General features: G+C 40.2%; 1 protein-coding gene across 5 annotated transcripts in view; it reads right to left on the bottom strand.

The window, feature by feature from the left end:
• Nucleotides 1–14,843, bottom strand: part of LOC145999010 (regulator of G-protein signaling 9) — a 304,822-nt gene that overhangs the window by 152,462 nt on the left and 137,517 nt on the right. For all 5 annotated transcript variants that reach the window (XM_083135882.1, XM_083135883.1, XM_083135888.1 and 2 more), the window contains exon 3: nucleotides 14,380–14,476. In XM_083135882.1, the coding sequence (XP_082992008.1) occupies nucleotides 14,380–14,476 (97 nt within the window). The remainder of the gene's footprint in view (nucleotides 1–14,379; nucleotides 14,477–14,843) is intronic.

A 14,843-nucleotide genomic window follows, 5' to 3' on the forward strand; every position in this document is an offset into this window, starting at 1 on the left:
GAACGATCCGAGCGGTATCGGACATTCCACGGATCCTCTTCTCCATTGTTCGCCGTCGAGGAATCAATATGGAGACCGGAATTGCTTGCAAAGAGAGGGGAAGGGTCTCCCTCGCTCCCCTCTCTCTCCTTTGAGTACGCATTTCATCACTCTAAGAGTTCATCTTGCCGGCGACGGTTCCCTTGGGATGAGGAGGCTTTCAATTTGACTCCGCGTCCCTCCCGCCTTCGTCGCTCGAAGGGGCTTCTGGGGAAATGCGTGAGTGGCATTCCTACTGGAGAAACAAGTTGCTCGTGAAAAGAGGGAGACGTGATGAACATTTACTGGTTGGTGGTGTTGAGTAACAGGAATACACCATTTTATTGACAATTTCAATTCGCATTTAGACATTCATTTAGCAACCAGCAAGGAAGAACTCCAACCAGCGGCCGGCACCACTTGTTTTGCAGGCTGCCTGAATGATTAACTAATTCTCTAGCCTTCTTCAACCCGAAGGTTTATGGTTTCAGCAACAAGCCTTCCACCTGTTCCTAGCCTGGGCAACAACAATCCAATCTTTCCATCCTTACCGATTTCCTTTAGGTCCGTCTATCTCAATGTTATCTCTCCATCTTTGTCTTGGCCTTCCTACAGGTCTCTTACCACCAGGTTTCCCAACAAGAATCCTGTAAACTCCTCACTTCTCTCCCATTCGTGCCACATGGCCTGCCCACCCAAGTCTTCTTGATTTAATTATTCTTATAATATCTGGACATAAATACAATTCATGCAGTTCTAAATTATGTAACCTTCTCCACTCACCTGTCTACTCATCCCTTTTAGGTCCAAATATTTACCTAAGGATCTTATTTTCAAATACTCTTAATTTATGTTCCTCTTTCAATGTACTGGTTTGTATATTTTAACTTTTAGTTTCTTAGATATTAAACGAGAAGACAAAAGTTTATGAAGAGAAAAGTAACATGATTGTCCTGAATTAAGCCTGCTTTTTATTTCCTCTTTAATATCATTTTCATTTGTTAGTATTACTCCTAAGTAGAGGTGCAAAAAAGCCGGCTTTTTTGAAAAACCAGGAAATTTTGACTTTTTTTATTTTTTACCAATTACATCTAACCTATTTTACTTGAAGTTACTGTAATGAGTTTACAGGTTTGTAGTGGCATATTTTACAACTAGCTAAAGAATTACATGATGTAGCAGCCAAAAGACAGATATTGGCCAATCCCAGTTTACACATATTGCATAGTATTTCAGATACAATTTTCCTAGCTAACTAGGGAGTTGGGGGGGGGGGGCTTCGCACCCCTATCACCTCTATTTTTTGGATTTTTCAACTGTTTGAAAATAATAAATTACATTGTTTCCTAGGATGTTCCCAATGTTTATTTATTACTTTTGTTCATAAAAACATAAATGTAATGTAATGTAATTAGGAGGCAAAAATGCACTTGGTGGGCATATCAGGCGCCATTTTTGAATGTGTCTCATTCGAGAAACTCATGCCAGTGACAGTGTATAATTGGTTAGTAATGATAGTAATTATTGTAATTATTATATTTAATAAATAACTGCTTATGTAATCAGCAAAGGAAGCAGTGATTCAATAATAAAATGGTTTCTTGAATTTTAATGATAAAAAAAAAATTGGTCCTGTGAGTCGTCCCCGGTATGCAAGTTTCTCGTACAGCACGGGTAAGCTAGGGTTAAAACTGAACGTGTAGTCCTGATGAGCACATCTGACCATGGTGTCTCAATTTAAATGTTAATGTCATAAAATATGAAACAAATGTTAATATCAAAATATTCGATGTTTCGGGACAATTAAAAATCTTTACTGTTCACAACACATATGCAAAAGCACGTATTATGTGAATGTGTGTACATATCCTGTTTAAGGGAGCTTTCAGATGGAAGCGACACGTGGCTCTTGGAAACCAACCCTTAGAATCCAATCTTTCGAACCGAATAACATAAGCTGCAAGTGTCGCTTGTCACTTGGTCTGTACAGTTTTCTCAGGGAACTTTCAGACCGAAGCAACAAGTGACACTTGTCACTTGGAAGCAGATCCTCAGTAATCCATTCAACCCTTTGAAACGAAGTGCGACAACGAGCTAAACATGTCACTTGCATGTTGCTCGGACTATACTGGTTTCTCAATGGTGTGCATCGTGCCGCTTCAGTCTGTTGTTCTTGCATGCACGGTGAATGCTTTGTTTTATACTGAAGGAGACTGTGTCGCTTGTCATCTGTGACTTCAGTCTGAAAGCTCCTTCAGGGGCACACATCGTGTCGCCTCGGTCTTGTTTGTGCATGTGTGGCGAATGCTTGCTTATAGACTGAAGGACCCCATGTCGCTTGTCACTTCAATATTACACCCCAGGGGTCTGAGGTTCAATCCTCAGTGGAGGCAGAATGCTTCAGATCTCATTTCAAACTGTAGGTCCAGGACAGATTTCTTAAATAGATATTTTTTTGGCCATTTGTGGCCAGTCTTATTTGCTTCTGCTTCAGTTTTAGAGCCAGTGTTTTTCAACCACCGGGCTGCAAAAGGTCCGTTGCACTCAGGGGTTGACGACTAATTTAAATCTAATTTTATATTTGACAGCAAGTCTATATATAATTGAACTATGATTATACCATAGTTGATATATTAATATTAATTAAGGGTGCATATTAATTTCCATATAAACTTTAAAGATCAGAAATGTATTTATGACTGAAATTAGTGGGATCAGGGCATTGACTTGTAAGAAATAAATTTACTGGGCTGTGCTCTCACAAAGGTTGAGAACCACTGCAACAAGCAGCCAAAATACATCACCATTTAACCAAATTATACATGATTTACTGGAAAGCCAGAATACAAATATATTTTACTGGACACAAAATTTAATGTAAAGAGATTTGATATTAGATTATCAAAAGGTATTGCAGTATTTTCTTTTTTGCTTCATGTACGTGTTCGTATAACAAATTCAAACATTGAAAATCATATCATACTATTAGGTTCCATTAGAAACACATACAAAACTACTCTAGTTATGTGAATCTGTTTATACTACATCCATATATTTAATAAGCCTACCGAATTATGAAGATAACACTCGGAATGAACCGCCCATTCAAAAAAGCCAGCTTTCTTGAAAACACTGTTTATGTCTAGCTACGAATTTCATATTGTAAATTGTATTTTATATTTAGAAATGAGTGTATTTTACAGTAAGGAGATAAACGAAAACTATGAAACAGGAAAAATACTGCCAACTCCTGTATTTTCATTGATTTGAGACACTTGTGAAAAAAGCCGCGGAAAAAAACTTTTTTTTTCTTCAAAAAGCAGGGTTTTTTCAGACCACTTGCAACTATACTCCTAAGTACTTGAATTTGGAAATTGATTCAAACGAGTTTTTATTAATAATTAGATTTTTATTATTGCAACATTTGATTTCGGTCAGCAAACATATATTTAGTTTTCTCTTTACTAACTTCCAAAGCTATCTCTTTAGCTGCTTTTAAAAATATATTAGGTATGGCTGAAGATAACCGGACCCCTCTCCGATTTTCTTCATATTTGGCATACTCACTAATTGATGCTTGCTATGACGAATCTGAAGTTAAAATTTGTCGGAAACGCCTAGAAATTGCAAAATAATTGCGAACCATTGACGTGTTGTTAGGTTAGTTACGGTTAGGTTAGGCAAACATAGTTAACATTTGGTGTCGTGGTAGTATTAGGAATATTTGCTTGTGAAACAAAAAAAAATCGCGAAAATCGACGGTTTCCATTCCGAAAACGAACGCCTTATTTTCGCTTATTTTGCAATTTCTAGACGTTTCCGACAACTTTTAACTAAAGATTCGTGATTAGGAGGCCTCAATTAGTGAGTATTCCAAATATGAAGAAAATCGGACAGTAGTCCGGTCATCTTCAGTCGTTCCATATTTTAGCATTATTCTTAATTGTATTTACATCATCCCCGAATAAGTCTACATCATCTGCATATGTTAACAACCGAGTCAGGCCCTTTAATTTTAGTCCTTCTTTAGTTTCTCTTACCTTTCTAACAGCATATTCTAAGGCAAAATTAAAGAGTAATGGAGCTAATGCATCTCCTTGTTTTAACTCATCATGAATTGCAAATTGTCTGATATATTAATACCCAGACGAATCTTACATTCTGTTTCACTATTTCATACTTTTATCATATTAACAAGCTTCTTAGGTATTCCAAACTCGACTAATACAATATATTATCTAGTTTATATCTTTTATCAGAATCATATATAAATACCTGATGGACATTTTGATTATATTCCCAACTGTCAGTCTGATTATAAAATATTGATTCATAGTTGATCTGTTACGTTTAAATCCAAATTGCTAAATACCTATTATTCCATTAGCATATGGGATTAGCCTTGTTAAAAGAATGTTAGATAATATTTTATATGATGTTGAGAGGAGAGAAATTACACGGTAATAATTGCAGTTTGTTATATCACCTTCTTTAAACACAGGAATAATGATCGATTGATTATATGAATGATTACACAATAAAAATATATCCCCCTGTCTCAAGTGCCTCCATATAGTAATATATTAAATACATGTATAATATAGACATAACAATGCTTACCTAAGTCATTCTCTTTACAAGTAACAGGTAAGTTTGCGACAATTTAAATGTATTAAGCATGAGAATGTACATGTCTTCCTCCGACATGCTGTCTGCGAGTCCTTCTAACATAGCACATCCTTCTAATATCGCACATCGTTTTAATATCCCACATCCTTCTAATATCGGACATTCTTCTGATATCGCATATCTTTAAAGAAAATCGCACACCATGCTATCTACGCAAGTGTGAATTGCAACCTGGCGGCAACAGAAAGGGTGTAATGCTGCAAACTAGCGAATTAACCCGTGCATGTGTCTTGTGGATATGAAGTTTTTGATTATTTCCAAATATTGCAAAGCATGTATATCAGTTACCAATTACATCAAGACACGTATCTGATATATCCAGCGCAATTTACGCTGTTTAAATCTTATTGTATCACAGTTTCGTTAGTAGTAAGGTTGCTAATTCAGATAAAGCCATTGTTTACCCTGCAGCGTCTACATAGCTGAGTCTCTTCGTGGACATAATTTTCCCCCTCTTCTTGTGGTCCCAATATCATCTTGTTGCAACATATAGTGAAACACTTCATCACGAGAAGGAACTCGAAGAAGAATCACGGAAAGGGAAAAAGAAAGATACAGGAAGTAAGCATAAAGCTTCTTCAATAAGCGGGAACAAAGAAACAACCTAATGAAATTCAGAGAATAAGAAAAAGAGAGAGGAGGATCCAGCGTGAAATGAAGAAGGATTTATTGAGCACCTAGATCTACAGATGATTGTGATGATGATGATGATATTGGCATAATGATAAGTAGGGCTCGGAAGTTGAAGACCTATAAAAAGACCTAAAAATATCAAAAAAGGACCTAAAAACTGAAAAAAGGACGTATAAACGTTTTTTGTATAAACGGGATCCAAATTAATTAATAACTTAAGTTTTAATTACATATTTAATGAATAAAAAAATACAAAGACAGCGCGTGCTGTCTGGTCGTATACACCGTGCTGAAAGTTTCAAAACAAGAGAAAGTTGCCACTTACAGCGCAACCTTCCAGACAAGTTACGGTTAAAGGACCTTGTACCTGCTTCAGTCGTCCAAAAATGTATTTCTCTCGTTTCAGGGATGGTTCAAATATATTTATTTCTCTTTTTTTATTATTTCTTAACCACAGAAAGGATGTTTAAGAGGTGATGAACTGATGATGATTCAAATTGAGAATGGGCAGTAAAAACGTAGTCGCAAGAAGGTGAAGTTGCCAAAAAAAGCCGTTAAGATCTGAAAATAGGCTAAAAAAGGACCAATAAGCCAAAAAACGCTGAAAAAGGCTAAAAAAGGACAAATAAAGTCCACCTTTTTCTGGCCTGCAATGACCCAAAGTGAACATATATTATTTTGGGCCTCGTCTTCGGACACTAGGAGGAAAAAAAGGATTTTTCCTCAACTTCCGAGCCGTAATGATAAGTGTCCGAACTGAAACCAGAGGTATTTCGAGATTAGTAAGGGAGAAAATCAGATTATGTACACTAAGTGTGGAACTGGGTATCATTTGATACTTTTTGCATTCGGGAATGTTCGTGTGACGTAATTAGGAGGACATCATGAATTTGCATAAAGCAATTCTACACAATTCTAATTAAGTATATACAAGTATAAGTAACTTGGAAACGGATTAAATGAAACGGTACAATTTATAATACTAATTCGGCAGAAAATCGAAGGCCATGACGGTAATGGGCATGCGCATGCAGGGTGTCACTAAATGACACAGAAACGTGTAGAGGGCATCAAAACAATATCTTATCTCGGTACCATTTTGGTCGTTAATGCGTCATTTCGGCGCTACGAAGGTTCAAAAAGCCCGATTTTCCTCCTGTATTATGGCAACCCAGCATAACATTTCATCGCATCTGTGACGATTCTTCCTGTCGTGAAACGGGGCGTGTGCAAGGAACGCACATTCTATGAAAATTGAGAAACTGCCAACCACATCATGTAAAACGTAGCTAGAAATGCGGTCAGCGTTCGAACGGGAAGTAAACCAACAATATGATAAAGGGTGGGAAAACAAATAAGAAATTACGTATCCAAATGGAAGCGGTGAAAATTGAGGCAGAAGGGAAAGAAACGAAATCTTACCTGAAGTGTGTTCAAGGGTGGAACAAAACATTGCTGTTGCGGGGCTCTGAGGGCCAATAGTTTTTATTTTCTTTAGGCTAGCGTTGTTCCTTGCGTATTTTTTATATATATATATATTGGAGATACAGAAAATATGCGAGTCCTATTAGTATAATTCGTCGGCTGAAGACAGCGAACAAAAATATATAATTAGGGGAAGAGGGACAAATATGAAATAGGGGTACAAATATGGAATACCATTATACCTCGCCTGGTAAGAACTACGTGAAAAGCTGGGCAGTGTCCCTCACCACCACAGGAAGCAGTTAGTTTGCATCTCGAGGTTGAACAGGGCGCGTTAGAACGATTGTTGTAGTTCCTGCCCAAAGTGAAAAGTTTGGAGGTAAATACATTTTTGCCTTGTGCTACTTATTAGTACACAGAATGAAAATACATGGTATACAGTTTTGTAGCATATCAATCAGGCTTTATTCTGGTATTTTGCGTATATTGTTGAGGTGAGTTGAATACACTTTTGGCCCTCGATACTCGAAGGTAACAGTGGCTCAAATATGGAATAGTAGTATTCCATATTTATACCCCATTAATGTACAAAAATTATTAACGTGGAAGCAATGAGTTTGTTGTTCCTAAAAGTTTCTCAAACGAATCAAATGGCTCTAAGTGAATCGGATTTGCATCGTACAGTGTCAATTGTATTAGAAATTCCAGTACCCAAGAAGGTACATAGTGGCAAAAATAGTGTCTTCTCTCTCCGCTGGAAGGAAAGCGGACTGGTATGTTTGTTTCTTGTGTGTGTGTTCATTGTTAGCCAAAAGAATGATTTACAGTCCTTCGAGCAGCGCACTACAATTGGCTTCATTGCCAATCCTACTGTACCCAACACCGTTGACTGCACATGCCTATCGTTTATTGTTAACCAGATCGATGATTTTCCATGTAACTCAAAATCGTTTTATTTTGTCATTATATTAATGTACATTTCTTTCTTGTTTCACATGTATGTCGACGAAATCCAAATCCCAAAAGATGTCACCACGTAGAAAGCAATGGGATGATACTGCAATTCAGAAAGCTATTCAAGAGGTGCGAGAGAAGAGGATGGGCTTCCTCAAAGCATCGACAACATTCGGAGTTCCACGGTCTACATTATTTAGGCTGGTTAAATCCGAATTACCAGCACATTAAGCGACAAAAGCGAAACTCGGTCGGAAGACAGTTTTGCCACCGCATCTTGAAGAGAAATTGCTTCAATAAGCAATGCAAATGGAAAGTAAGTTATTAAGGCTTATAAGGCTTAACGCGAAGAGAGTTACAACATATGGCGTTTCAGTTAGCTGCAAGGAATGGCGCTCCCAATCTTTTCCTGGGAAACAGAGCAGGAAGAGGATGGCTGCGGCTTTTTATGAAGAGGCACAGACACAGGTTTTCTTTCCGGAAGCCTACACCTACATCTTTCCATCGAGCCAACGGCTTGAGTCTAGAGAACGTTAATAGGTTATTTTCTCTTCTTTCAGAAGAAATGGATAAGAATTATCCACCAGTCAGAATCTTCAATGTTGATGAGACTGGCCTGAGTGTTGTGCATAGTAAGGTAGCTCATGTCCCTGCTTTGAAAGGGAAACGACAAGTAGGAGCGATCAGTTCTGCAGAGCGGGGATCACTTGTTATAATTGTAACATGCATGAGTGCAAGTTGGAGCTTTGTACCTCCAATGACAATTTTCCCTCGAAAAATCATGAACAGCCAGCTAATGAGGGGAGCTCCACCAGGAGCTACAGCGAGGAAGTGCGTATTTGGATGAGGCTGAATGCTCGGTCACTGACAAACATGGACATCACCGAACTCTTTGGTAAGGCATACCTCAAATGCCAGACCGATAAGATTGCTGTGAATGGCTTTCGTGGGACAGGACTGTACCCAGTGAATCTCAATGTTTTTACATATTCAGATTTCCTTGTAGTCAAGGAGACCACAACAAGAACACAACTGATTCCACCATACATGACGTCACCCTAGAGACAGTAGCTGGCAATGGACTTGCATCTGGATCCAAACGCAAAGATGCAGCAGGACCTTCTGCTAGAAGTGAAGTGGCCACCCCATGGGAAATCTCACCTGTTCCTGCAATTAAGAAGAGGCAAGGAAGTAGGGGAAGGAAAGCAGAGACCTCTCATATCCTGACTTCATCATCATATAAGACTTCCATTGAAATGTCCACTGCTGTTAAGAAAAAGCCTGTTAAAAACAATGGAAAAAGACTGCGAATCATCAGACTCGGACAGCGACGGCGTATTCATCGTGCGAGATGACTCTTCTGAGCTCAGTATGTCAGATGCCAGAACACCAAGTAGTGATGATGCTGAATGTCTCTTCTGTTCTGGACAATTTTCTGGTGATAAGCGTGGAGAAGAATGGGTTAAAGTGCGAAATGTGTGATATGTGGGCTCATACTGAATGTGCAGGATATGATAATGGACTTTATATTTGCGATTTTTGTAAGTAGGTAAATAGTGCCCTCATAATCATAGAGATACAGACATGTACAGTTCAGAAACTTTCTCATATTTGTGACTTTACAGTGTTCATTTATTTCATGTTTTCACTACAATTGTGTTTATTGTGTTTATATGTTCATTTTCTGCACAATGTTGCCAGTATTCCATATTGGTACCCCATTTTCTTTTGGAGCAATCATGTCAACTTTTAGGAAAATGTTATTTGCAAATACTTGTTATAATGTTAAGTAGTCTAAACCATATATTCTATTAAAGAACTAATTAAGAAAGAAGAGGGTAGTTTCTCACATCCATTCTTCAAAAAATGTGTCACTGAATGGTCAAAAACAAAATGGTATTCCATATTTGTCCCCCTTCCTCTACTTACTTAATAGATGGAATAATAAAACAGCAAAATATAGGTGAGAACAGAATTACTTATCAACCTATCTATCCGTTTCTGCATTTCTTTCAATTTGTTATCCCTGTCACGATGCTAAAATGGAGTTTCCTTATGGAATGAGACAACGGAAAGAAACTTGGTTTTTCAAAATTGGTTATTTGTATACTTTCGCATCCGTTTCTCAATTTATCGATGTTAAGTAGCATTAGGGTATATTTGAGGATATTGGAAAACAGAGGAACATCATCATTCTTCCCCTCCCTCCTTCCAGATTCGCTGCAGGATGAACTCCCACGAAGACAAAAGAAGCATTAAGCGTCTTCATCCAATCCAGCAATCTCCTAAAGTTCTTGCCTATCCATCGTTCTTTGAGCCTCATCGAGAGAGAACAGAGGGAAGAAAGGAAAGAGAAAAAAAACACTTCAAACGTCAGCTTGTAATTGACAACCCTTCTGGTATTGGTTTTTCCAAATGCAATAAGATTTTTTTTTCATTCTTCCTACTTCTCTTTGGATCCTTAATCTGTCGCAGAATAACCAAATCCATCGCAGAGGAAAAGATAAAAGTTCGGATGATGTTGCAGAATCCTGCAGAGAAGAGGGAAAGAGAAAAGCGTCTTCCGCCGAGATGCTTCATCGGTTGAGAAAGGTTGCCATGGTTACCAAGATGTTTCCCGCGCTTATTTCCGACATAGAAGTAGGATTGCTTCACCCCTTCCCTTTTACTAGTTAAATACGGGCTTTGCATAGTGCTACGTCATCAAAAGGACATTTGCGGATACAGAGCGTTGAAATCCATCGATTTTGCAAGGAGAGTTCCAAAAGTTCGCGGAATTACTTCACCGTCTGTTGATAACCAAGGTTCCTTCACGGTTTCTATGGATCTATCATGTACCGTGTAGTTTGTTGAAGCAGTGGTGGACTATTTTGTCATACTTGCAAATGATAGCATGTAACTGGCTCATATCCACACGCTAGCAGAAGCAAATTTTCTCTGCTTTCGGGCCTCTTCACCTTATGTTCAGATATCCTAGGAATCCCCCAACGAGTTTCGAAGACCTAGCAAGTCTGCACAGTACAGCTAGGTCTTATGACAAATTACAGGGTGGCATTTGTAGCACGAATCATGTGTAGGCGGAATTTCATTTTTCCATGAAAGAGTTGCTCAGTACTTACGTCTACCAGTGCCGCCACACGTCTAAGAACTAGAGGTCGCTTGCTAAATGGGAAGAGTTAAAACGGGCGCCTTCTCTACTGGCAGGTGGAAATCAAAGCGGATGAATGCCGTTCGATTCTCATCGTTTAATTTTGTCTCCCAAGCGATGAATATCATTCGCGGTATGAAACAAGGCGAAGATTGAATGTTGCCAAACCTACTGTAAGTGTATAATTTCCTCCCTGGTGCGGCTGCAAACGCGAGAGTTGCTGAAGAGCCATGCTACAAATGGGCCCCTCGTGATCATGGGGCAAAATAGTGGTCGAAGGACCTTGACTCATTGTACTTTTTTAACGTGCGAAGACAGCAGCAACCAACACTTGGCAACTTTCTCTCAAGGCAGCCGATAATGTTCTTAGAACAGTAACGTGACAAGTGAGATTGCCACCAGCTGTGTTCAGGACAATAATTAAACTTGAGTATCCGAAATAGGTACCTGGGTCTCACAAAATCGGGATAATTTCGCAACCGCATAACCTGGATACGAAAGTTTTGGACTTAAACGCACGGCCATGAAATTCGGCGGCTGGGCAGAATTGCGTTGGTGCCACATATGGGAAAAGCAAAGCGAGAGCGGGACAAAAGTCACTGGCTCCCGCGCACTGTGTGGCAACATCAACCGGGCTGCGTTGCCTAGTTCGAGCGTCAGACCGACCTCTCTCCGGGGCACTTTTGTGTCACCCCTGACCTTTCGAGCAAATACTGTCAGTTTGCATCAGATGAATTACAAAGACCAACTCTACAACGAGATCTTTCATTCTCTTAAACCTTCGAACACACGGGGTTGTGCAGTCCCGATTAGCCTTTCTGTGCATAAAGTGGACTTAAAACAACCATTCAATCAATCAACACGGGGTTGTGCTCCAACGTGGTAATATCGCGAACTTCTGCCACCCGCCTAATTTCATGGCCGCGCGTTTAGTATGAATCCCTGCCTGGCTTTGGGTGTCTGTGACATCATTTCAACAATTTCAGGCAATTTATCATCCATCCTCATCATCGTGATTACCCTAAAGACACCCAAAGACAAGGGAAAAAAAAGGACTGAACCCTGAAGCTGAAATGCTGCTTCCTCCTTGTCCACGGATTAACTGGTGCCACCTCCAAAAGCAAGACGAGAGGGTGTGGGTTGAGAGTTCTCCTAACTCTCAAGAAACTTCCACTGACGATAATTAATAACGCGAGAATTCACGTTAACCAGCGGCAGCCATTGGAAAAGTAATTGAGCAAAGTGGGAAGAAGGTCGTGCAGGAGACAGTGGAAGGACAAGAAGAAGAAGAGCGGAAGAAAGTTTCTTCCGTCTCTGAGAGTCTCTTGTAGCTTTCGTCGCTACGGATCTTTCAGTCCAGTTAAGATAATTGAATTTCGCGTAGATTTTAATTTCAGAAACGCTTCCGCTAACTTCCACTCAAGACGCTGTTATCTTCAAGAAGAAAACCCAAAGTCGTTCCAAGTCTCTTGCTGGAATTAGTATGCAACGTCCCGCCCCGTTTGTGTGACTGAAGATGCTGTGGTTCGCAACTGAAGCACGTTTCTTGACGACCCGAAAAGCTGCCTGGATATGCTTCCGAAATTTCGCATTCATTCGCTGTACTTAGGTTCGGCCACGATCCGTGAATGATGGCCATTAAAACCAGGATCTTACTTTGTTCCGTAAATCCAGCACACTTTACCTTCGGCCGGTGACGCCATGCGAACAAGAAGGCCTTCATCTCTGTGGTGCAGGTCGGGCACTGTGCCCATACTTGATGACGTCACACGCATGCATAAAATCCTTTTTTGAAACAGATGGTTTAGGTTGGACTACATAACATGCAGTTAAGTGACGTAAAGAGGAAACAGAAAAGCCTTCATGTCAAGATTACGTTGGAGAAAATCTCAGACCTTATATCATTCAATAAGAGACGGATTTTGCTGTCTATGTCATGTACGTAAATGTAAACCAGGTGTTAGAGATTAGCAGAAAGAATCAGAAATATGCAGACGTTGAACGCTGGAATCCGTCAATTTTATTTTTCAGTTCTTGTTGTTACAGGTGTGCAGAAAGGCCTTGAAATATTAAGTATCCACACTCGTCTACACACTGTGAGAAGTTACAGTACAATGTACATACTCGTACAATATTCTACCTGTAAAACTTACCAGTCTGCCCGTAAAAACAAAACTGTTTTCCAGGGAGTCAAACAACACTTTCTCAGGGTATGCAATGAATACATTCGAAATTATGACGCTTTATTATGAATTATTTGAGAAGGGAATAACATTAATTTTACTTTCCAACGAAAAGATCCACAATGAACCAAATGAAATTCTTCACCACTAGTTTTCCAGGACAGTGGGCATATATCCCTCCTTGCCAGCCGCTGGATACGCCGATGCAACCAGGATATTGGCAATTCATGGTAGGATATTTCGGTGTACGCAACCGTATGATATAGCATATTGCCAATAATGGCCGGATACCCCCTGAACTGTAAGGAGGATCGCCCACACGCCATGAGCCATTAGAATGACTCATGAAGGAGAGTGAGTGCGCTGTAGACGTGTATACCGCTGCCAGCAGTCAAAATAAGCGGACGATGCGAGCTGAATGAGGATGAACCCATCGATTCGGGCATTTCATCTGTGGGATGTTTACGGTTCCAGATACACGCAAGAGTCAGTGATGTAGTGGTGAAATTGAAACGTGAGTGTGTTATAAAACCACAACCACGACTCAGGAAGCCAAAAAAATAATTTACCGATAGGGATCGGCGAGTGCTCCGAGGTGTGGTCAAAAAATCGACGCGCTAGCTTCGTTAACGACCGGCTGGATTTGGAGTCCACGGAGCGCGCCCACCAGCTGCCACAATCACATTCAACGCACAGTGTTGCCACACATCTCCTCTACGCCACCTTGCCCCTACACGCACTAGCACCTTCCCACGATCTCCACATTGAAGTTGCAAACTACGGCAACAGCGTATCCGCAGTCATGTGACAGACTCCACGTGGAGTAGACGAGCAGAATGACAGCTGCGCCCATTGGCTGAAGGTTGAGTGTGATTGGACGAAAACAACACGTTCGTGGCGGCGGCTTCCTTCAGTTCTTGGACATTAAAGAAGTAAACGCGTGTACTATACAGTCAAACCGGCAGGCTTCATTGGACACTGTGACCACAGACTTTCGAATGACACCGAGAAGTAACGCCAGTACGCGTACCATCCGGCGAGATAAGGTGACACTGGACAAGACGATTTCACACCAAAGTGTGTCGCTTGTTGCATCAATGTGAAATCTCCCCTGGAATAAATCATAAAAAAGCTGTTTTCTAGGCCAGGAAATTTCGTAGTAAATTGCAGTTAATGTATGTGAAATACGTATCGAGTTAAATACCTGGCCAAGCCTGTAAGGCAGGATTGGCTTCATCCTTCTTTACGTCTATCAACACATGTGAGGCCTCAGCTTTCATTACACAACATGGATCTACACATATGCAAACAAACATGGCACATACTCACCCATGAAGGCGGAAGGAATCGAGGTGAGGAAAAGCTTCTGGCTTCGTACCGGAACACCGCTCTCAGGATCCTGCATTTCACGCACCAAGTTTTCCATCTGAAAAACACGAAAGGAAAAAATATGTAAAACTATTTTAAGTCAACGCAACATATATTATGGTGCTATATTTTTATGTCCAAATAAGTTTTTCGAGGTAGTTTGTAGTGGCATGGTACAGCGATACTTCTAAATATGGGAACGAGAACGGAACGAGAACGAAACAAATCTCCTGACAACACTTGATCTCGTTTTCGATTAGGAAAGTAATGAGAATGGCAACACTGTGCACGAACCGGCAACGCTGCTGTCCCCACTTTGACACGGCAGGTAGGTGAACGCTTGCCGTTGACTCAGTACAAGTTTCAACTTGCTACAGTTGCTACACGATTGTTGAGAGCGTGAAGTTGTGTTTGTGATGCGCGTT

This window comes from Lepisma saccharinum, chromosome 14 (genome assembly GCF_977018435.1).
Source record: "Lepisma saccharinum chromosome 14, izLepSacc3.1, whole genome shotgun sequence".
Classification (NCBI taxonomy): Eukaryota; Metazoa; Arthropoda; class Insecta; order Zygentoma; family Lepismatidae; genus Lepisma; species Lepisma saccharinum.